This window comes from Remersonia thermophila, chromosome 3, assembly GCF_042764415.1.
Source record: "Remersonia thermophila strain ATCC 22073 chromosome 3, whole genome shotgun sequence".
In the NCBI taxonomy this organism is placed as follows: Eukaryota; Fungi; Ascomycota; class Sordariomycetes; order Sordariales; family Chaetomiaceae; genus Remersonia; species Remersonia thermophila.
The window spans coordinates 994806-1018638 of record NC_092219.1 but is presented as its reverse complement, the minus strand read 5'-3'; the positions used below and the strand labels follow the sequence as shown (position 1 = coordinate 1018638).

Genomic DNA, 23833 nt, shown 5'->3' with positions numbered 1-23833 from the left:
ATTTCAAAGACAGTAATTGGCAGTTGACCCTTGACGTTTCCCAATCCGCAATGGCTAGTTACCTACCTACCTCCCTACGTACCCTAACCAGACTCCCATCTTGTAGCAATGTGCTTGTTCAACTCCACATAACGTTGCGATGTAAGTCAAGGAAGGACACTCTTGTCCTCACGGAGTATTATCGTCCCGTGATCAAAAGAAGCTACGAATGGTTTTCCTAGGGAGCCCTGAATCGGTTTCTTCCGAGTAGGTGGTTTTTGTGTTTGCGTATCTATTGCACCCGAATCCGGAAGAGAGGAGTGTGACCCGATGATGGGCCATCGCAGGATGCTCGCAAACATACAGCCTCAAAGTTTGATGGAACCAGGCAGGTAATGCAAACCATTCGTTACCTTATCCATGTCTGCCTGTCAACAAGACTACTGTGGAACCACGCCTATTCGCCTTCGAACGAGCCATCCAGATGGAAAGCTCCGCGCTTGCGTCCAGCAGCAGTCCCTGACGCCCTCCCTCTTCAAAAAAAAAAAAAAAAAAAAAAAACCCTTCTTTCACAGAAGCCCCTTCTCCCTCAACTCCCCCAGCTTCCCACGAATCACCTCCGCAATCACCTCCGGGTTCGGCACGTCCGCTCCCCGAGCCACCATGTCCGCCCTCGTGACCCTCACCACCGCCGGAACCTCCCGGCAGGTCTCCCCCTCGGCCGCCGCCGCCGCCTCCCTCACGGCCCCCATAACCCCGTCGAGCGTCGCGTCGTCCACCGCCCCGCCAAAGATGATTGCACGGGGCACGCGCCGCTCGGCGACGGGACGGGCCGCGTTGGAGCCCAGCCCGGAGGTCTCGGGGGTGGCGAGGCGGCCGGCGCAGAGCGGGGCGAGCTCGGCGGCGGCGGCCGGCGGGGCGGTGCAGATGTGCACCACTGCCGATTTCGTCGTCAGCGCGGGACCCACGCGTTACGTGACGGCGTGCGCGGAGCTGGTGCGTGGGAGAGAAAGGAAAGCCGGCCGGGGGGAGGGGAACCGGGTCGGTCGGCAAGCGCCACGGGGTATATACCTCGGCAAGGCAAGGCAAAATCGAAAATCGAAATCGACTTAACGAGGTTGGGGGGGGGGGGGGGGTCAGGAAAGGGAGGGAGGGAGAACCATGGGAAAACACAAAACATACGGTCATAGTCTGGCTCGAGGAGCGTGCGAATCGCGCTGGCCACCTCGGGTCTCGCGCCCAGAGAGGCCACGGGGATGGACGAGGCTGGTGGCAGGTGGGAGGTTGACATGGTTCTTGAAGCTTCTGATGGCGATGCCCGTGCGGTTCGGCGCAAGAGAGCGTGTTGCGGGGCATGCGGTACCGAGGGATGTCTCTGGATGGCCGATGGCGCGCTGGCGGTGGTGACGACGGGACCGCCCCCGGCCGTCCGCAACGCGCAAAGGAGAGCGTTTTTTATACTCGCCATCACGTCTCGCCTTGGGCTCGGCACCGGCCGTTGGATAAGACAGCCTGGTCTCGGAAAGGCTGCGTCGCTCGGTAGGCATGCAACAAACCCGACCTGAGGTGGCAAAAGACGACTTCCTCCGTCGGATCCGAGCTCTAATAATCTGGCTTCAAGGAGACACCGTCGCGGCGAGGAAGGCGATGAGAAAAAACCCCACCGGATCATGTTGGCACCGCACACAACGGACATGAATATCGACCCTCCCTGTCGTCACGCTCATCGGCCGGCACAAGCCGTGCCCAGAGCGGCGCGGTGCCTCCTCGCACCCTTTCGTCGGCCGAGTTGCGCCGACTCCGACATGGCCGCCCTCCCTGCCGCCGACCCAACCCGGCCTGGTCCATCTCGGTGTCGGAGGCTCCGGCATTCCGGCCTCCGATGGAGGGTCAGAAACTGGGCTTGACCCCCCTTGCTATCGGCAGTCGTGATTGGTGGGCATCTTGCCCGCTGTTCCAGCCTAGGGAGACAGCCTAGGTAGGCCAAAGCAAGATATCGCACACGGCAATCGGCTCGGTGTGGATTTGTCATCAGGCTGCATGGAATTACCCCCTCTCCCCGCAGCTTCCCAAGAATATGCACTGCATATGCGTGTCTGAGAGAGAGAGAGAGAGAGAGAGAGAGAGAGAGAGAGAGAGAGAGAGGAGAGAGAGACCAAACTACGGTTGATAACCGGACACGCAACGGAACGAGACGGAAACAAAACGACGCCATCCATCCAATGCTTAGCACGTTGTTGTCTATGTATTCTACATCTACACACCTCAATGCCTCTCGCGCCTCCGTGGCGCCGCCCTTATTATGTCGTCGACCCGCAGCAGCAGCTAGCGCCTGGTTAGCCAGTGTCATCATCCGAGGGCGTGGATCGAGAACAAAACCCACCTCTGCCGCCTCGCTCGCCGAGCTCACGACGGCGCGCTTCAGCTTGTAGCTCTCAATCACGCCCAGCTCGCGCATGTCGGCGATGCCGCCGCCCGGCGTCATGAGGTCGAGGCCGTACGTCGTCATGCCGTCGTAGATGGCCTTGCGCAGGCGGGCGACCAGGTCGCTCGAGTCGAGGCCGGCGTTGTCGGCCAGGATGGTGGGGAGCTGGCGCAGGGCGACGGCGAAGGAGGCGACGGCCGCCTGCTTCTTGCCCTCGACGCGGGTGGCGGCGCCCTCGACCGCCTTGGCCATGAGCATCTCGGCGCAGCCGCCGCCCAGGGTGGTGCGCGGCTCCTTGACCGTCTGCGACAGCACGGCGAGGGCGTCGTGCAGGCTGCGCTCGGCCTCGTCGAGCAGCTGGTCGGTGGCGCCGCGCAGCACGATGGTGCAGGCCTGGCCGGCGGCGACGCCCGAGAAGCGGATCAGCGTGTCCTCGCCGATCATGACCTCCTCGATCAGGTCGCAGTGGCCGAGCTTGACCTGCTCCGGGTGGTCAAAGGTCGAGGCGATCTCGCCGCCCGTCACGAGGGCCAGGCGCTCGATGCCGTCAAAGTCGGCGTGCTCGATGGACATGATGCCGGCGTCGGTGAAGAGCTGCTCGGGCCAGTTGTAGATGAGCTGGCGGTTGATGAAGCAGTTGATGCCGTGGGCCTTGATCTTTTCCACCTTGGCCTTCATCTTCTCGCGCTCCGCCTTCTCGAGATCGGCCAGCTTGGCGGTGGAGCTGACCTTGAGGCGGGCGCCAAAGATCTTGACCTTGTCCGTGTCCATGGGCGTGTTGGCCACCAGGATCTTGGCCTTCTCGAGGCGCTTGGGCTGGTTGACGCCGATCTTCTTGTCGAGGATGAAACCGTCGTCCAGGTACGAGTCGCTGAGCTTGCCGCCGGCCTTCTTGATGATCTGGATGTGGCTGAGATCGGACGACCCCTTGAGGCGCAGCACGGCGTCGACGGCGAGCCGGGCGAAGTGGTCGCGGTCCTGCGAGAGGACCTTGGAGCTCAGGGTGGTGCGGGCGATGGCGAGCAGGTCGCGGCGGAAGGCCTCGGGGTCCTTGCTGTGGTCGACGGCGGCGGCCTCGAGGGCCTTGAGGGCGGCCTGGCTGGCTATCCGGTAGCCCTCGATGATGGTCTGCGGGTGGATCTTCTTGGTGACGAGCTGCTCGGCCTCGCGGAGGAGCTCGGCGGCGAGCACCGTGACGGACGTGGTGCCGTCGCCCACTTCATCGTCCTGCACCTTGGAGATGTTGACGAGCACCTTGGCAGCGGCGTTGTCGAGAGCGATGGCCTTGAGGATCGTCGCGCCGTCGTTTGTCACCATGATCTCGCCGGTCGACCTGGAGAGAGAGAGAGAAGGGGAGAAAGGATGGACCAGCGGTTAGTCGTTTCTGCCGTCGTCAACGCGACCAGGGGCAACCGGATTCCAAAACTCGGCGTTCGGGGCGCAATACGTACGCCGACTGCAAGATCTTGTCCATGCCCTTGGGGCCCAGTGTGCTCTTGACGAGGTCGCCAACGGCGATGGCGCCGACGAAGGCGCTGAGGCGGGCATTTTCTCCCCTTTCCTGGGTGGTGCCCTCTTCGAAGATCTGCGTGGGGCTAAACGAAGCCTGGGACGGTGAGCGTCAGGAGACGAGCAGAGCAGAGCAAGCCATACAACCACCCAAATTCAACCAAGAAAAAGCAACGAGCTGCCAAACGACCAACGTCGCCAGGACAAAATAAAAAGGGAGTTGGGAGCATACCATGATGATGGCTTTTCTGGGTAGAAATCACGCGAAAACCACGATATCAAAAGTCGGTTTGTTGATGCACGGCTGGATCTTTTGGTGATGATGGCGGGGAGGAGGGGCAGCAAGCAAGCTCTGGAACCGTGCAGGGAATGGAAACCTTGGGTGGAACACCGAAAGCTGGACTCGTATGGATGCAACTTTTTGCCCAAGGCCCCCCGGCAGAATTTCTTCAAGCTCTCTCACCGCCTTTCTCCAGTTGGCAGCACCTGAAAGAGAGAGAGAGGGGAGGGGGGGGGAGGAGGGAAGGGGGGCAAACCGCCTGGGCAGTTCCCGAAATGGGTAACTAGGTACCAACGTTCACTCTTTGGTGGGGGGTTTCGACATTGGACCCATCTGACCTCGAGAGGAAGAGGTTCAAGCCAGGCCATCTGGTTTGCTGTGTATGGGAACAAAGAATGATTTTTTTTTTCTTTATCCACAAATGCATCCAAGTCATGCACCAAAATGAATCTTCTTTATGATGATTTTTTAATTCTCTCTGCTGTGGACGTATCCCCAAGAAGACGTCAACTCGGGTCTAACGTTAATACCACATGCACACCGTATGTGGTACCTACCAGGTAATTAGGTACTGTGGTAACGAGTGAAATGGAAGGTAAGGGTCCTGCGTAAGGTAAGGTAAGGTACTGTACTATAGTACACAGTTGGTCAGGTAAGGTACCCAAGCCTGAAAGTGGGGCAGATCTGGGATCCCGCAGCGCCAAACTCTGCCTTTCTGGTCTCCCGCTGAACCAACCCCACCACGTTTTGCTGCGAAACGCACAAAATCTCGTCAAATCTCGGCCGTCGACGACCGGATCCAAAGATCGCCATCCCACCCTTCCCCGCGGCCGCCCCCCGTCACAGCAGCAACATCGAAGCACCTCCCGACCATACCGTACGATTCCCGGTCGTTGTGATTGAAAAACAAACAACAAGGCTTCCTGGCTCGATAGACCGACTGCCCAGCATGGCGCCGTCTTTCGATCACCTGCGCGAGGAGGACCTCGACGAGGAGGACTTCGATATGGACGAGGTCGACATCTCGGATCTCCGCGAAAAGTACGAGGTGCAGCTCGAGCAAGGCTACGACGCCTTTGTCGTCATCGACGGCCTCCCCGCCGTCACGGCCGAGCAAAAACCCAAGCTCGTCAAGTTCCTGCTCAAGAAGCTCAACACGGTCGGCCGCACCAGCGAGGATGCCATCTTCATGCCCCTGGGCGACGACGGCATGACCCTGAGGTTTGCCTTTGTCGAGTACTCGTCGCCCGCCGAGGCCGCCGCCGCCGTGCGCCAGCTCGACCTCGTGCCCCTCGACAAGAAGCACACGCTGCGCGTCAACAAGCTGACCGACGTCGACCGCTACGGCCGCGAGGGCCGCGTCGACGAGGAGTACACCCCGCCCGCCATCGAGCCCTTCCAAGAAAAGGAGCACCTGCGCTGGTTCATGGCCGACCCCGCCGGCCGCGGCCGCGACCAGTTTGTCATGTTCCGCGGCGACACGGTCGGCGTCTTTTGGAACAACGAGAAGGACCAGCCCGAAAACATTGTCGACCGCCAACAATGGACCGAGACCTTTGTGCAGTGGTCCCCTCAGGGCACCTACCTGACCTCGGTCCACGCCCAGGGCGTCCTGCTCTGGGGCGGCGCCTCGTGGTCGCGCATGCGCCGCTTCCCCCACCCCTTCGTCAACCTCGTCGCCTTTTCGCCCAACGAGAAGTACCTGGTGACCTGGTCCAACCGCCCCATCTCCATCCCCGACAGCGGTCACCCGGTCCTCTCGCTCGACGACGACGGCAAGAACTACATCATCTGGGACATCGAGACGGCCAAGCCCCTGCGCTCCTTCGCCCAGCAGGACGTGACGGGGGCCGCCGATGACCACGCCCAAAAGAAGCCCGCCAAGTTCCCCTGGCCCGCCTTCAAGTGGTCGGCCGACGACAAGTACGTCGCCCGTCTCAACCAGGGCACCTCCATCTCGGTCTACGAGCTGCCCAAGATGAACCTGCTTGACAAGAGCGCCATCAAGATCGAGGGCGTCATGGACTTTGAGTGGGCCCCCGCCAGCGTGCGCCGCGACGGCGTCAAGACGTACGAGCAGCTCTTCTGCTTCTGGACCCCCGAGATCGGCAGCAACCCGGCCCGCGTCGCCCTCATGAGCGTGCCGTCCAAGCAGATCGTGCGCTCGCTCAACCTCTTTAGCGTTTCCGACGTCAAGATGCACTGGCAGTCGGAGGCGTCGTACCTCTGCGTCAAGGTCGACCGCCACTCCAAGTCCAAGAAGTCGCAGGCCACCACGCTCGAGATCTTCCGCGTCAAGGAGAAGGGCGTGCCCGTCGAAGTCGTCGACACCGTCAAGGACACCGTCATTAACTTTGCCTGGGAGCCCAAGGGCGACCGCTTCGTCATCATCACCACCACCGAGCCCGTCGGCGCCACCGCCGTGCCCCCCAAGACCTCCGTCTCCTTCTTCTGCCCGGAGCGCGCCAAGGGCAACGCCGTCGGCAACTTCAAGCACCTCCGCACCCTCGACAAGAAGAACAGCAACGCCATCTACTGGTCCCCCAAGGGCCGCTTCGTCGTCATCGCCGCCGTCGGCAACTCGCAGAGCTCCGACCTCGAGTTCTACGACCTCGACTTCGAGGGCGAAAAGCCCGAGGCGGAGAAGGACCTGACGGCCAACCTGCAGCAGATGAACCTCGCCGACCACTACGGCGTCACCGACATCGAGTGGGATCCCTCGGGCCGCTACGTCGCCAGCTGGGCCTCGGCGTGGAAGCATTCGGTAAGGGTTTTTTGCTGGGCAAGAAACGCGGCGCGTGCGTGGCAAGAGGCTAACGAAACCCGCCCCAGATGGAAAACGGCTACCACCTCTACGACTTCCGCGGCGAGCTTCTCCGCGAGGAGGCCATCGAGAAGTTCAAGCAGTTCGCCTGGCGGCCGCGCCCGCCCACCCTGCTCTCCAAGGAGGAGCAGAAGCAGGTGCGCAAGAACCTGCGCGAGTACTCGCGCATCTTCGAGCAGGAGGACGCCGAGCGCATCAGCAGCGCCGACGTGGCCGTCGTCGAGGCCCGCCGCCGCCTGCTCAACGAGTGGTACGCCTGGCGCGAGTCCATCGAGGAGGAGGTCGACGAGGAGCGCGCCGCCCTGGGCCTGCCGGACCCGGAGGAGCTGCTCCGGAAGAAGGCCGAGGAGATCGAAAAGGCCCGGGCGGCCGCCGCCGACGCCGAGAAGGCCGAGGAGGAGATCGTCGAGGAGCTCATGGAGGAGGTGCTCGAGGAGACGGAGGAGATTATCAACTAGATTTCGGGACATGTTGCGTGGTCGACGGGAAAGACGAGGAAATGATCTGCTGGAGGAGGGAAGGGGTATGTGTGTGTGTGTGTGCGTGGAAAGGGAGAATGGGCAGGCTGGCTGGCGAAACAAAAAAAGGCAGGCAGGCAAGCCCAGGTCGGGTGGGAAGGGGGAGGACACTGGGAGTTTTTATTTTCCTTAGGGCGGTTACCATCCAACACATCCACGGCTGCTGTTGGTTTGTTCTGGCTTGATCCATTCCATCCCATCCGTCCATACCCATCATCATCTTGTGCCGGCGCCGGAAACCCACGTTTGGGGCATGTCTCTTTTCCCTCTCTTCTCCCAAGGTTGCGTGTTTGCATGGATGCGATCATGAAATGCGGGGGTTGGGTGTTCGGTCAGGGCGGGCGTTTTGATGAGGGAACGTCGGTCCGGGACGGAAGAATAGAGAGAGAGCCGGGCACGGGGTGTCTGATTTGATACGATTTGATCGATGTAGGTTTGGGTCGGGTGATAGCCCCAAATGTCAGCTGCGTTGCGTAATACTACTGAAAGCTTCGGGCTCCGTTCTGTGCGTTTGTTCGGCCGATCCAAGGAGCGAGCGTTTGAAAAAAAAAAAAAAAAGAAAAACGCCTCGGAGTCATCCGGGTACCTTGGCTAGTCGGCGACGACGGACGGGGCAAACCCAGGATGGTTTCCAGGCGTTCGATGTGTGGCACGAACGGTCCCAGAACCGGCGGATCTTTGAGCGCGTGAGGTTTTGTAAGTAGCCGAGCGGAGGGAGGAGGTCCAGAGGCGATCTAGGTAGTAGAAATGAGTGCTAGGGCCTAGGCTGCGGGGTGTGCAGAGTTCTTTGGAAGGCTGAGGAAGATGCTGTAGTAGAGAGGGCCGCAACCTGGTGCCATCGTACGAATTAAATTAGTATCCGGTCATGCCGTTGTGGTTCCTTCGGCCGGGAGTCTGCGTTATATTACAGCACTTTTTTCCCCCTTTACCGTGAGGGTCCTCACCATGGTTTCCCCCCCCCTTCAGGAGGACGGTTTCAAACCTCGTGGTTGGAGACCTCGGAAAGCTCGGCTGGGTGCATGGCCGGTGGTTGGGGTGAATTATCTGTTCGTTTGTTATACCAACAGCTGGATGGCTGGACGGTCCTGGGTTTTTCTTTTGCGCTGAACAAGATGTATCCAAGTTCGCAGCTCCCGGGTCTCAAAATCGTTGGGGCTTTCCTGGTCCTTGATCAAAACGGAGAAAATATCCAGAAACATCGGGATTTTGCAGGGCCAGGGGAGGGGAGGGGGGGTGTGGTTGTATCTTGGTGCTTCACTGACACACCTCCCTGTCGAAAGTAGTCTCGTTCACACCGTTTTATCATATCCCAGTTGGTGCGGTTGGTGTTTGTTGCAAGCTCTACCTTGGGGTCCGAGATCCTAGTTTCTTCGAGGCTGGCCAGGCTACGTTGGAGAGCATCTCACAGCGCTATCCTGTGCCGTTGCTGACAACCAATTCCACAGATCCCAAGGGACTTGGCCTCGAATGGCAGAACGGGTCAAGTTTGACCCTTTATCAATGGGCTCACTCAAGATTGTTTCGATTTTTTTTTTCATACATTCTCTGGTAACTCGGTACTTAGGTGCTAAGAATAAACCAGATTCAAAGCCTTCGGGGAGATGCATTCTACCTCGGTAGGTTGTTCCACTGACCTCACCGTCATGCTTCACCCCACCCCCGTCAAAACATCGCTTGCTCTCCGTCGTATCCAGCCACCCCATGGAATGGCGGACGGGTGGCGGCGGATCAGGAGGCTGGAACTCTAGGGCGCGCCGTGCAGGGCATGGCGGGACGGGGCCGACGGGAGCTGCAGCGGGCTCCCGCATCTAACTTGCTGGATCTAGCTGACGAGCATGAGAACCTTGGAAAGCTGGTCACTGATGCATGCAAGATATCATGCCCTGAGCGAAAGGGTGGCGCGGTGGCGAATGTCAGGCTCTTGTCACCTAGCGTGGCCGACTGAGGAAATGGGAGGCTATTATCTGATAACTTGAGGGCTTGGTACGGGGTAATAGGGGATGTTGGGTTTCACCCTAAACACCTCGAGGACATGATGGTGTCAGACATGGGACGGGACTTGTCTGGGAGTAGGATGGACTGGAGCTGCGGCTGCTACCCGGCAGCAAATTCTTCAAGTGACGCTCGTTTGCTCGCCTGCGAACCCCCTCAGATCCCTGACGATAGCGCAAGATATCAAACAGAGAGCGCTCCAGAGCCAGGAAGGCCATGGGGTTGGGCTCTGTACTTCACTGCGGAGCCGAGAACCGGCGGGAAGTATCCGACTGCCTAGGGAACCTCGATGTGTTCTCGTTGCAGTTGCAAACGCCGCCGTTACGGGCATGTCCTAGAAGGCCTCCCTCGTAGAACGCATCGGGCCCGGCCCCGTCAAGACGCGAGAGCGCGTACCGAGCTTGAGGGTCGCGTTCTGCTGACAAGGGGACATGGTCTGGTAAACGAAGACAGCGCCGTGAGCTCGACTTCCTTTGCTCACAACAAGCCCCAGGGGTTTTCGGGTGCCCTTGATAGATCTTACCTACTCTTTCTCATCAGAGCAGTCCCACGCAACCCTCGCGGCTCTCGCGAAAAGATCACCAGCCATGCATCCTTCGTTGGAGCAGAGTACGTCACGTCGAACCCCCTACCTAGCAAGCCCCCCATGGAATGCCTTGTCCAGAGGGCTCTTATCCCCTCAGAGAAAGAAAATGCTGACCCAACCGTCGATAATTAGTGCATGAGCTCCAACAAGCCGGCAAGGACTTGTATGATCTGGAAGAGGCCTACAGAGCCACCCAAGAGGGCCGCCCCCCTCGATCGGCGGCCACATATCCGCCGCCCGTCCCGGCCGAGACCGATTCAAGCAAGAAGCGCAAGCCGGTCTCTCCCGCTACCCTCAGGAGACTTTTGGACGCCGACAGAGCCGCTGAAGCCGCGCGCCGAAGGCGGCCAGCCATACACCGGGTGTGTTGGTTCCTCGGAGAGACTGCTCCGGGACGAGGCAAAGGCGGGAAACAGCCATATCCACTAACCATCGGTACAGATCCAACGTCGGCTGGCACACCTGAAGCATGCGGCCATGGGCCAACCCTGGGATGTCCGCCTGCCGCAGCCTCCTCATCTTCCTGGCGCCGGCGTTGCGTTGTACGGGGGCCCTCCCCCTCCGCCTCCGCGTCCGCCTCCCCGTCCAAAAGGACGAACCTCCCCTGCCCAGAATGCGACACCGACAAGTTCGAGACGGCCAAACCAGGCCCCGGCCGCCTCGGCAGCACGAAACCACCCGTCAGGGCCTGCTGCTATGCGTCACGACCCGGGTTTTGGCATGCATATCTCGCGGGGTCCAGCCGCAGGGGCTCATGGCAGCCAAGCCGCCTGCCCTCCCAACCTTCGAGCTTCTGGTCCTCGTGTGCCAACCACGCACGCTCCGGCATCGTGGGCGCCCGCCATCCAGACCCCCGGGCCGTATCCTCCTACTGCTCAGGCGCCGCATCGCCCCGCCCGGAATACTGACCCTCGCCATCGCACCACACATGCCCGGGGGACCGGCAGACCGGCTCCCGGAGCCGGGCCTGCCCCCTCGGCCGGACCCTCGCGCGGCCCTCCTTTCAACGTCATCGGCTTGGAGAGCCGCCCCGCTTATGTGGGAATGGGCACCTCGGGCACTCCATCCCCGGGTCGTTCGCAGCATCGAAACCACAGCCACATCGCGACGACGCCCGGCAACAATAACGTGATTGCGCCAAACAGCACCGGCCCTGGGCGAGGGCCTGGCCTGGTTCTCCATCCGCCTCATGGCACGCTGCCCCAGCGGTCCGGACAGCAACATCCCTCTGATGGCGGTGGAGGTGGCAGCGGCGGTCAACGATGGACCAAAGCTACGCCCGCGCAAGCGCGAGCGCACAAACAGACGCAGAAGCAAGCGCCGCAGAGGTCGGAAAGGGAGACGCTCCAGGGAAGACGTTCGGCCCCCTCTGGGTCGGCCTCCACCATGACCGCCACCCAGCATGCACAAGGAGGTCGCGCGAGAAGCGGGCCCCCGAAAAAAGAGGCGTCCCTTGCCGGTGCTTGCCCTCCGCCGCGTGAAACGAAGCCTCTTGGTGGCTCTCCTGCTCAGCGCCGCTCTCGCTCTCGCTCCCGGGCTCGCGCTCCGTCTCGTCCACAAGACCCTTCCCGGCCCAGAGCCACCTCTCGATCGCAAGCACCGTCTGGCTCTCAAGACCCTGCCCCTGGCCGACGCCCACCATCTCGGCCCCGGGATCCTTCGCGTGCCCGCGCTCCCTCTCGTCCTCGAGGCCACGCCCGGTCTCCTTCCCGGAGTCAATCTCGTCAAGGCCATCCGTCTCCACGGAAAAGGGAGGACAACCACCACCACCACCACCGCGGCGGGAATGAAAAGAAGTCTGGGCGCGAAGGTGATGCTGCAGCGAACGGCTGCTCACAAAGCCAATCGCGTGGGCGCTCTCGTGGTCGTTCGCGCGCTCGATCCCGGGCTGGTCAGCCACGGGTGCCGTGCCAGCCTCCATGCCAACCGCCGAGCGGCGGCACCTTGGGCGCTCTGGGGCATGGCCGAGGCCGTTCGCATTTTCAGTCCCTCGCCCGGCCCTATGGCCAGACCCACGAGGAAGTTGCTTCACCCTCTCGCCCGCCACCTGTCCAGCCTCACGGTCAGAGAACCGGTCAAGGTCTTAGCCAAGCGGCAGAGTCGTCGGATCACGGTGCCGCCTCTGCCGCGGCTCCCCCAACCACCCCGAGCTCGCCCGAGATCAAAGAGGAAGAGATGTCCGACACACCGTCATCACCGCAGACACCGCTCCCGCCCGTAAGCACCAGCATCCCGAACACGGATGGATACCCCGCGGAGCCAATGTCTCCATGGTTTGACCGTTTCCTGGACGGCTTGGAGGCTAGTCAAGAAATCCCGCCCCCATCACCACAGTTACCCCCGTTGCCCATGTTCGAGCCCCGTCGGCAAAGTACCCCTCCACCACCGCCGCCGCCGCCGTCATCATCACCATCACCATCATCACCACCACCACCACCACCCCCCACCAACCTCTCCTCCCCTCCCTACTCGCCCCCGCCAGCTCAACCAACCCTTTCCTCTCGGCCCTCGCGCGGAACGCCAAGCTCGCCCTCGCGCCGCGCCGTCAACCACCGCAACGACCGCGGCCGCGATGAGAAGCCGGCCCAGCGTTCCGGCAAGCGGCGGCACCATCCGTACAAGCGGCCCGCGGCCCCGACGCGCGCTCGCCCGCCGTCCTCGGATCGCCCGAGCTCCTCCCCGCCCTGGGGCTCTCCGATCTGCTCGCACACCAAGCAGGCGTTCTTCGCGGCGGCGGCGGAGGAGGGCCTCCCGCCCAGGACGGCCATGCACCTCGAGAGATGCCTCCAGGAGGTTGGAGACAACCTGTACGCGCGCCACATCCTGTGGAAGGACAGGATGGAGGCCAAGATGGAGAGGCGGGTGGACCAGCGGGTGGTGAGCTTTTTTCTTTTCGTTTTTTTTTTTTTTTTTTTCTGCGGGGAGAAACAAAACAGGGACGGAAACAAACGCTGACGATGTGATGCGCGCGTGCTTGCGCTTGCAATGGCAGGCCGAGGAGGTACGGACGCGCACTTCCAAGTTTGTGCTCCAGAGCACCGAGAAGCCCGACGAGCAGCAGCACAAGCCCAGCCGCGAGAGCGTGGAGCGTGAGTGGTCTCCCTTTGTCTCCCTTTTTTGGCTCGCCGCCGGGCGTGCGGATGAGCCACGCAAACGACGTCCGCTCTCTGCTGACAAACGCGGCGGCGATCCTGGACACGCAGTGGCCTACATCAACGCGCCTTTGGACGGCGACAGCGACGAATCGGATGACGAGACCTACGCGCCTTCGGTGCGCTCGTCCGCGTCCTCGAAGCAGCACCCCGATGGCCGCGCGAAGGGTGGCGAAGCCGAGGATCCTTACAGCGTTCCCGACTCGGACGACACGGGCATGGAGGACATGGGAGACGCGCCGGCTCTTCGATCGGGGAAGCAGTGTCGACATCACCCCCGCCGCCACCGCTTTGGCAAGTCAAGCTGCGGCAAGTCGCCAGACAAACCCCAGCTCAAGGATCGGTGGCTGAAGATGTATCCGCTACGATCCCCCAAGAAGTACAAGGTTTACAAGCCGTCGTCGTCGTTGTCGTCGTCGCCGTCGTCATCATCGTCCAACTCCAAGACCAAGACCGGGGCCGGCTTGGTCCCGGTGACGCCCGGACAATCCTCTTCGAACCCCCAGGTGCGGCCGAGGCCCCCGTGGGTGGTGAAGGAGACGCCGGTGCCGAATCCGTACCTGCGAAAGGTGGCGGCCGAGAAGAGGCGGCTGCGCTCCCTAAACAAGAGGTTGCTGACGTCTCCATAGCTGGCCGGCATCATCGCCGTCCAAGAGTCGGCGGGATGTACATCATCGGGGTGGGATGAACTTGGGTAGTTTGTGTCTACTGCGTATGTGCGGGCTTGTTTGGTTCATAGAGGAGGGACAAGGAGGACCCCTTTTGTCTTGTTCCAGTGTGTAGGGCATTCAAGCGTCTCTTTCCTCTGGCGGTGCGTCTCTTTGGGTGCCTCTCCCGCCGTCCAGTCGTTCACACAACGTCCCAGCGGCAACGGTCGTCGATCCCGAAGGGCGCCAAGAACCCGGGACGTTTGCCGAGTGGTCGGAGTGGCCAGGGGGCAAGACGGGAACATCCGAGATCCGCGACCAGGGCAGCTTTTGAACTTGAGCCAGCTCCGCCAAGGCCACCGCCCACCCACGCACCCGTCCACATACACATACACACACACAGAGAGAGAGAGAGAGAGAGAGAGAGAGAGAGAGAGAGAGAGAGAGGGGGGGGGGAGAGAGACAGACACAGACACAGACACACACGGGCGTCCTGTCTGTCTGGTCGTGCTCCGTTCATCGCCATGGCCGCCAATGGCCGGCCGGCAAGCAGTCCTTCAGCATTGGCGGCAGCGGCGGCAACGGGGATGCCGGAGGTGGGGTTTTCTTCACTTGAAACCTGCCCGGATCCCGGCCGAGGCCCGGGGAGTTGTTGCACGGCGTGGTCCGGGTTTTCGGACCATTCCGACGCGGCCATGGTTTCCAGAATCCCATGATGAATTTATGTATTATCGAACTCGAGCACGTGCAAAAAAAGCAAAATTGGCTGAAGCCCCGCTCGAAAACTCCTTGCCAAACAGGAAAAGATAAAAAAAAAAAAAAAAAAAAAAAAAAAAAAAAAAAAAAAAAAAAAAAAAAAAAAACAACGGCCGAGGTTTCGTCCTCCGCGAGTCAGCTTTGTTTCCCACTTTTCTGCCCGTCGTGTTTCCGCAGCGTTACACCTTTTCTCCCAGGGCCCCACTCGAACCCAAGCCCCAACAAAACGGGCCAGACCTGGCCTAGCTTCCCCAACAAAAAGCGACTGGGCTTGGCGAGGGCGTGTCAAGATTTCAAGCTCACCTTTTTTGATTGGCCACAGAGGGGGCAGTTGTACCTGCAGGCTCTTTTTTGCTATTGATCCTTTTGGCAGGCGGGGTGCGAGTTGTGTGAGATGCCCTGGAAGGAAGGACGTCCCTGGCAACTTACTTCTGAGCGACCTGCTGTGTAGGCAAGTAAGATATTGGGCGTCGTTCCGCTTTCGCCTTGCCCTTCAAAGACGGATGCCCGTCCAGCTGGCACCGACGGGGTTTTTCTTTTTTGTGTCGTGTCAACCAATCCTGAAGCAAGAAAATCGGCTTCGACAAGTCGACCTACCGACCCCACATGCCCCGCCCCCGCGGTGCCAGCGTCAACGTCAGGGGTGGATTGATCTCTTGGCTGCAGCCAAAATGTCACACAAGCATGCGACAACGGAAACCTCACCTTGACGTCTTGGGTCCATCCATTGCGCCAAAGTCCAAGACGCATCCTTGAATTTCTGCCACTGTGCGCACGGCGCTCCCTCGCATGGCAGCCCGACGGCGGCCTCTCGATGAAGGCCACGATGGAGCCCAGTCCCGGGAAGGTTTCACATGCCCTGTCCTCCCCCCCCCCCCCTTCCTCCTTGGCCTACCTTACCAAGGATGTACACAGTACAGCCTTGTATGGAGAGGACATTATCGCTGGGCTGGAGCTGGTGAGCTTCGGTGGCCGTCCAGGAAACGCAACGAGAAGATGCCATCGATCTCGACCGCTTCCGAATCCTTCGGCTGGCTCACCCATGGACCGCCGCTGGCTTGTGCGGACGTGGACGAGCTGGCTGCGCTCCTCAGGTCGCTAGGTAACAGCGCGGGCTGGAGCATAGGAGTGGCCCGGCTGGGCCTCGGCAAGCGATAATAACCTTTTGGATTCAGGTTCGCCGGTCCCTCCTCTCCCTTTCCCCTCGCTTGGTGGCCGCGCCGAGCGGGCTCTGTCTGGCCTTGTACGGTAGGTCAGCCCAGCGCAGGATGGGCAAGCATTTTCACATGTCAGCCGGAACGTGGTCCGAGACCTACACGGTAGCTCGACCGTGTGCCGGTCGTCCGCGGGGCGGTGAACGAGCCAGCTCAACACACCACCCTGCGCCGACCCCACAGCCATTCCCGGGGAGAGGGGTGTAGCTAGACGGGCAGGTACCCGTGCCGTGCGCTTTGTCTTGTTCGAGTCCCACCCCTCCCGACTCCCAACCGCCCAATGCCCCCTCTCGTGTCGTCTGAAGAGGAAAGCGGTTCGTTTTGAAACCCTCTGTTCCTCTGTGCTTGCTGAAATTCGCGCTCACGCCTCCCCCTCGGTGGCGGCCACGGACAATGTGAGTCAGTGCTCCGTCCGAGCCCCCTCTCGAGAGATGCGGGAGGAGGCGAGGCGAAAAGACGACAAAAAAAGAGAGACAGTGTTGAGACGTCTGTTTATGCGCTATCTCGCGATCGGCGCTTGTCTGGCAGCTGGGCGTCCTGACACCTCGGCGTATAAAACCGCGGATTGGCGGTTCGCCGTTGCCATCGGTTCCGTTCCGTTCTGTCCCGGGCTTTTTTCTGGGGTGTGCTGTTCCAGCGTCGAGGAGCTCTGCATTGCACGGGGGTTTCTACAACCAACAATTCTTGTCTCCAGAGGCGTTCCGCAGGGTGCTTGGGTGTGCCCGCAGGGAAAGGTCCCAACAAATTGCAGAAAATCGGCAGACGCGCAGACGACAAGGTTCTGGGTGCGAAGTGTTGTAACCCGCAAAAAAAAAAAAGGTACCAGAGTTCTCTTCCTGGTGCTCTTCAGGGGTCCCGTCAGTCCGCGGCAAACCTGGCAAAATTTCCAGACGGACCCCTGGGCGTGGTCGGTCGGAAAGAGCTCTGGATTCCCTGGGTTTCGCTTTACCTTTTGATATTTTTCCCCCCCTGGTTCCGTCGGTCCTCATCCCCACATCGGGTCCGGTCTTATTGTCCTCCTCTCTCTCGTCCTCTTTTCTTGCCTTCCCCCTCCTCCTTGCCCCTCCCTCTTCTCCTCTCCGTGGTTGTTGATTCTGTGTTATCCTGACGGAACGGTACGTGGCATCACGCTCCTCCCCCCCCTCCTCCTCCCCCTCCTCCTCCTCCTCCTCCTCATAATCCCGTTCGTCGTCTTAGGCGAACAAAAAGCCAGAGACCCTCCCGCTAACCTGGTGCGCCCTCAGACACCTGGTTGCGTCGCCCCGTCACCTTTCAACACCCGGATCACCCTCCCCCCCCCCTCCCCCCCCCCTCCTCTTCTTAGGTCCAGCACAATGGCCTCCACGTCGCTCGCCGCCGGCAAGGCGAACCTCCGGAGGAACGTGACGGCCACCCCCGTCGACTCCGACTCGAGCGCCGTCGTCTCCCCGAGCGACTCGCCCCGCCCCTCGGCCTCGTCCACGTCCCTCTCTTCGCTGGCCTCGGAGAAGGACAACGTTCCGGTCGAGAAGAAGTACGGCAAGCTCGTGGACACGTACGGCAACGAGTTCAAGGTCCCCGACTTTTCCATCAAGGACATCCGCGATGCCATCCCGAAGCACTGCTACGAGCGCTCCTACATCCGCAGCCTCGGCTACGTCGCCCGCGATATCGTCTACCTCGCCACCACCTTCTACCTCTTCAACAGGTTCGTGACGCCCGAGTACGTGCCGTCGACGCCGGTCCGCGCCGGGCTCTGGTTCCTCTACACCTTCATCCAGGGTCTCTTCGGCACGGGCCTCTGGGTCCTGGCCCACGAGTGCGGCCACGGCGCCTTCTCGCCCTCGCAGAAGCTCAACAACTTTGTCGGCTGGGTCCTCCACTCGTCGCTGCTGGTGCCCTACTTTAGCTGGCAGCTCAGCCACAGCAAGCACCACAAGGCCACGGGCAACATGGCCCGCGACATGGTGTTCCTGCCCCGCACCCGCGAGCAGCAGGCCACCCGCCTCGGCCGTCTGGTCCACGAGCTGTCGGAGCTGACCGAGGAGACCCCCATCTACACCTTGCTGCACCTGCTCGGCCAGCAGTCGGTCGGCTGGTGGAACTACCTCCTGACCAACGTCACGGGCCACAACAACCACGAGCGCCAGCGCGAGGGCCGCGGCAAGGGCAAGAAGAACGGCCTGTTTGGCGGCGTCAACCACTTCGACCCCGCCAGCCCCATCTTTGACAACCGCGACGCCCCCTACATCCTGCTCAGCGATCTCGGCATCGCCATCACCATCTCGGCCCTCGTCTACCTCGGCAAGACCTTTGGCTGGTCCAACATGCTCGTCTGGTACTTCTTCCCCTACATGTGGGTCAACCACTGGCTCGTCGCCATCACCTTCCTGCAGCACACGGACCCCTCCCTGCCCCACTACGCCGAGGAGGAGTGGGACTTTGTCCGCGGCGCCGCCGCCACCATCGACCGCGAGTTCGGCTTCATCGGCCGCCACCTCTTCCACGGCATCATCGAGACCCACGTGCTGCACCACTACGTCAGCACCATCCCCTTCTACAACGCCGACGAGGCCACCGAGGCCATCAAGCCCGTCATGGGCCAGCACTACCGCTCCGACACCCGCGAGGGCCCCATCGGCTTCATCAAGGCCATGTGGCGCGCCGCCCGCTGGTGCCAGTGGGTCGAGCCCGTCGAGGGCGCCGAGGGCCCGGCCAAGGGCGTGCTCTTCTTCCGCAACAGGAACGGCCTGGGCGTGAAGCCCGCCAAGATCCCGGCCCCTTCCCAGTAAGGGACGCCGGTGGAGGAGGGAGGTGGTGGTGCTTTCTTTTGGAAGGATCAATGCAGGTGGTACGGGAAAGAAAAGATGGGAGCGGAGAGTTAGAGGAACGAAGAAGTAGTAGGTAGCCCAGTGTTTTGTGGAGATGAGCCAGAAAAAAAAACAGTTCTTATTCTCTTGTTTCTTTTTTTTTTTTTTTTTTTGCGATCCCGTTGTCCTCCTATTTTTGCTGCTGGTCTGGTCGCGGCAAGCTGAAAGAAGAGCTGGGTTGGAAGAAGAGAGAAAGACAAGAAAAGAAGAGGAGTGGAGTTGACGTCGGGGGGTGTAGAGGGAGCAAAGGGGGGGGGGGCGGTTGCTTGTGGGTATAGAAAGCATACAGCGCAGCTAGATGGGCATGCTTAGATACGGCTGCCGCCCCTTCGCTGTTGGCGCAAAACATAATCGTTAGGTCCAACACTTGGGTTGCGTTGCTGAGTCCTCCGTGTACTAGCATCTACGTGACGTCACCTGGAGCCCTCGGCCGCGTCGCTTTCGGCTTTTGCGCTGAGCAGCACCCTTTTTCAATTCCAGCTGTTGATGGGAGATGGCGGGACCGTCCGAGAGGACCCCAGCTCTCTTCGTGGGCGCTGCACGTGGTGCAGGCCGATATTCAGCGGGCTACGGGCGGCAAGCTCAGGGCGCCGCAAGAGCTGTATTCATATGACTACGCCAAGGCGAAAGAGGCTCTTGACAACGACCAGTTTGAGACGGCCGTCAACGACGAAGGGGGCCGCCTGATCCCGCACGACTTTCTGGTCGAGACGAGCACTGCACGACGAAAGTGGCGGGACATCCTGCTCCTCCCCCGGGGCCCTTCGACGCCCTCGGGCTAGCATCACCATGCCTGGAACGGGAGCATGCTGATCTACAAAGCTTGCGCCCGACGCACGCTCGACGTTGAACGCGCCCGCTTGGATGCCAAACGTCGTCGCCGAGGACCCCCCCGGGCTGGGCTTCTGGGACGTGCTGGCGAGATGGCAGGCGCTGACGCTCCAGCAGCGGATGGCATGCGAGGGCCAGGTATGTTGGATCCGGATCTGGGAGATGGATGGGGGGGGGGGGGGGGAGACGTGACGGCGAGGATCGCCTTGCTCGGCTCAGGGAACACCAAGGAACTGGTCGACCCATCTTTATGCCTGGTCACCGGAGGGGCCTTTTTTTTTTCTTTGGTTGTTTGTTTCGTTTGGAAAAAAGGTAGGGAGCGTGTTTGATTTCGACGAAAGCAGTATTATAAATTCGTTATGTAGGGATGCAACTTGAATCCGCCGGCGTGTGTGTGGTTGCGGGTTGTTATATTGTTCTTGACGGAGCCAGGCTACGCGACCAATGCATTTCCGACCGATCTAGACATGAGAAAGAGCAAGATGAACAAAAAATGAAAAAAAAAAAAAAAAAAAAAAAAGAAAACGCCCACAGGCCTGTGCCTATGGGTACTTGGACGTCTGTGGACCTGGCTCTCCTGAGACCTTGGAGGCTCGCGCACCTGGCCGTCAGATCTGAACGTCTCTGTGTCATTGCTCGAAACATTCGTCTACAAAGTGGTCGGTCCAACGCTTCAAGAAGCACTCTCCGGCGGCAGACCACCTTGCTGAAAGCGTACATCCCCCCCGTTGTCGCGGCCAAAGCGTTCACGTCGGGGTCTTTGGCCGGCTGTGCCGCAGACGGCCCTACTTAGGTCCGGGGTGCGTGGTGAGGTATGTACGTATTTCAGCTGCGAGCAAGAGATGCCATGCAGGCACTTTGTTTGGGGGTTGATCTAGATGGGCGATTCCAATATTCTCATCGGCACGACCCGAGAGGAGCTTCGCGTGCGCCAGCCCTCGCGTCGTCGGGAGCGAATGGACGAGAAAGAGACGCCTTTACTTACCCAAGCTCTGGCGTCTTGCGTTGGAAAAGACAGGACGCGGAGCACGGCATAGCTAATCTTTCGTACATTGAACACCGTAATGTGACAACACCAAGCTGGAGCGTAGAGTAGAGAGGGCTATTCGAGACCTGCAGGCCCAGGTCAAGAGTCGCCCAACGGCGTGAAGCGATCCATCTTGGTCCGCGGGCACCGGCAGGTGAGAAATGGGTTCCAAGGTTCATCAAGCCAGCAGGTTGTTTGGATGTTGGTCGATGGTGTAGCTGCTGGCGAGGCCCAGCTTCATCATCCTGTTGGGTTGATGTATTGAATAGACCGATGAGGGCGGGAAGAGTCCTTCTAGGAACAGCAGACAAACAAGCGGGCTATGTTACTAGCTGTTGAAAAACACCTCGCCCGCTGATGACAAAACAAACTTGGAGCTGGCAGACTCGACAACCCCCTTATCCACGCTCCAGCGAACAATTGCGGAGCCTTTGCAGATATCCAATGTAGACGACCTCCGCACGACTGGCCATGCTGTGTATGTCGGCATGGCCTTGAACAGCCGATGAATTACATAGATAATAGGAATTGCTCGTTGCGTCGAACACAACTCGGCCATGCGGCGTGCTTGAGAGCCGGGAGGTGGCTTGAGATGCCCATCCTTCTCAAAGAGATCAACGAGAAGACCATGGGGCCAGAGTAGGGCATAGAACGGGCAATGATTGATGTATTGGAGAATGTCAAGGCCGATCAGAGAAGTGAGGGATGGGAGGACATTCTCTGATGGAATTCGCCCCTCAGTTTGACCTTGCGGATGTGTTCGGTGTTCGTGCAACTCCTAGTTCCCAGGAACCGTCCGTCTGATCGATCATGTTGGAGATGTGCATGTCATTGCTTGGGGGACTCATGCCCCGTATACAGGGAGGGTTTGCACCTTGAACAACCATTCGTCGTCATGGATGCTGGGCTTCATGCCCATACTTTGAGCACAGCACACCCTCGAACAGGAGAAGCTCCAGAGGTTCTTCAAGAGGGACGTTCGTCAACGTGCGTCAAGGTGGTGGTGGACAGGAATCGACCCGGCCGACTCGAACCTGGCAAATTCAGCTTGTACGGCATGCCATGATTCCCGAACTCCACCTCCACGGAACCCGCATTGTCCGGCGTGGCCGGCGATGCGGTGATGTGGTGGATCCCGTGTGGACGTAGCTAACTACTGCGTAGCTGAAACAAACAGACCAAAAAAAACAACAGCGGAAATGTCCGAGGGCATTGCCGCAGAGGCTGGCGGAGCACCAAGCACCAAGACCTCGACGAGCACGGGCCACTGCATGAAGAGCCCGCCCGGGTCGGTCTGGAAGCACCGGGAGGCTCAAGCCCACGCGGCCATTCATGCGCTCGGATTCCTCCGTTGTGTCTTTCCCTTCTGCAAGCCAAGATTGCGACACCCCGTCTCATTTCCTGGCCCCCCCCCCCCTGTCCTGCCGGGTTGCCCTTTTGTTCTTCTTCCCCTGGATGGATTCATGGCGTGTTGGCGAGGCATGGGAGACGCGTTGGCGAAAAAAGGAGCAAGATGCTGTTGTTGATCGGGAATCTATTGAGCCGACCGCAATTCACCCGACAGGAGCAAAAGCCGCGGCGGTTGTATGACGGGCACATAACTAGTGAAGTATGCAGCTCGGCGCGCCAACTCGAAACATCGTCAGGTTGGCACCGCGCAGGGTGCGCTGTGTTTCAAGCGGGCGCCACACCCGCGTGGCGGCTGCAGGCCTTCTGGATCAATGTTTTGGCTTCTGCACATGCCGAACAACAAAGAGAGTCCATCAGCCGGGTCCGGGTGCATCGGCCAGGCTCAACCTTCCCCCCCCCCCCCCCTTCCCCTCCCCCCTTGACCGCAGCGCTGTATAGTACATACTATACAAGTATGACCCCCCGCAACATCATGGTCAAGCGTTGTGGTGTTTGTGGTTTGTTGGCGGCTCTCCCGTTCATCCCGAGGGCCGGGCCAGGGCGGGCAAGCGGGAAATTTGGGGCCCGTGGTGACCGGACGGGAGCTGTGTTGCGCGTTACGACGCCGTCCCTGCGTCACCGCTTCATTCCATGGGAGCAGGGGAGGACGGGCAGAGGATGGATGGACGCGTGCTCGTCGGCTTGGCGGCAGTGGAGAGACGAGAGAGCTGGATCTGCTGGGTCGTGGCCGTTTGGTTACTATAGTATAATACTATAACTAGTGATCAGGATCTCAACTGAGGTGCGTTACGTCCGCCCGCATGTGCCGTGTCGGTTGAAGCTCACAACGTTCCACCGGACCAAGGCAGCTGAAAAATAACGGAAATCAGACTTGGCTCGATCCTCCCTCCCCCTGTCTGGCCAGTCCTTCCCTGGCCAATCACCCCATCACGAATCTGTATTTGCTTGCTTTTCCTTGTTATGGTCCAGCATACCCACTGCGTATCTACTACAGGTGTGCTTGATGATATCACATTGTCATTGCACGCAGTACCTGATGGTCATGGACTCTGGGACCTTGAAACGGGGACTTGTGCCGTCGCCTTGGTTTCTTGTCTGCGGTGACTTGGAGAGAGCCCGCAGGGCGCATGGGGACCCACCTTGCACGGGCGCGTCGGTGTTCTGATTGGCCAATCTCCCGACCTGGTCGCTTGGAACGGCAACTCCACATCGGGATTAGCTTGGCTGGTTCCGTCATTTCGTCAAATCTCGATTTGCAGTCGAGTGGGCTTCGTCTCCTTTGCTTGTTTTTCCCCGGGCCCCGTCTCCTCCCATCAGAGCTCATCCCATCCCATCCCTCGCTCCCGTCTCTCCCCTTGCTAGTTACCACCACCACCCACCCGCACACTCCCACGCACCACGCACACACAAACAACACCCAACATCCCCCAAACCGGCCATCGCTCGTTCGCCGTCCTGGGATCGTCTCTCGCTCAGCATCCGCATCGTTGTTTGTCTTTCTTTTTTTTCCTCTTTTCCTTTGCTGCTTAAAGTCGCCATAGCCCCTATCGGCTCCATTCGCTCGCAGACCGACTTTTTCATTCGTTCTCGACTCGCCCAGCCCTTGTGCTACAGCAGATCAACCCCCCCTCCACCCCCTATCGTCGTCCAAACCCTCCCAACCCTGACCCGGGCGACTTCCACCGATCGACGTCACCACGCTCCTCGCGGCATTTTTTGAGCGTCTTGATCCCACGATCATTTCATTCCATCGCGCCAGCGTACGCCTTACGCACGCACAGTACACAACAGCAGCAGCAGCAGCACCACCACCACCACTACCACCAGCCGCAGC

General features: G+C 60.2%; 4 protein-coding genes across 4 annotated transcripts; 2 read left to right on the top strand and 2 right to left on the bottom strand.

The window, feature by feature from the left end:
* Positions 1–393: 393 nt before the first annotated feature.
* VTJ83DRAFT_3100 (uncharacterized protein) lies at positions 394–1335 on the bottom strand (the record flags this gene model as incomplete). Its single annotated transcript, XM_071009445.1, has 1 exon — positions 394–1335. One exon carries the CDS (start codon positions 1333–1335, stop codon positions 394–396), a length of 942 nt encoding a protein of 313 aa, XP_070866981.1.
* Positions 1336–2244: 909 nt separating this feature from the next.
* VTJ83DRAFT_3099 (uncharacterized protein) lies at positions 2245–4148 on the bottom strand (the record flags this gene model as incomplete). The annotated part of the gene is made up of 4 exons (XM_071009442.1): positions 2245–2304; positions 2363–3737; positions 3856–4010; positions 4146–4148. 4 exons carry the CDS (start codon positions 4146–4148, stop codon positions 2245–2247), a joined length of 1593 nt encoding a protein of 530 aa, XP_070866980.1.
* Positions 4149–5142: 994 nt separating this feature from the next.
* Positions 5143–7475, top strand: VTJ83DRAFT_3098 (uncharacterized protein; the record flags this gene model as incomplete). Its single annotated transcript, XM_071009441.1, has 2 exons — positions 5143–6957; positions 7026–7475. The coding sequence occupies 2 exons, from the start codon at positions 5143–5145 to the stop codon at positions 7473–7475; spliced, it is 2265 nt and encodes a 754-aa protein (XP_070866979.1).
* Positions 7476–17216: 9741 nt separating this feature from the next.
* Positions 17217–18653, top strand: VTJ83DRAFT_3097 (uncharacterized protein; the record flags this gene model as incomplete). The annotated part of the gene is made up of 1 exon (XM_071009440.1): positions 17217–18653. One exon carries the CDS (start codon positions 17217–17219, stop codon positions 18651–18653), a length of 1437 nt encoding a protein of 478 aa, XP_070866978.1.
* Positions 18654–23833: the final 5180 nt, after the last annotated feature.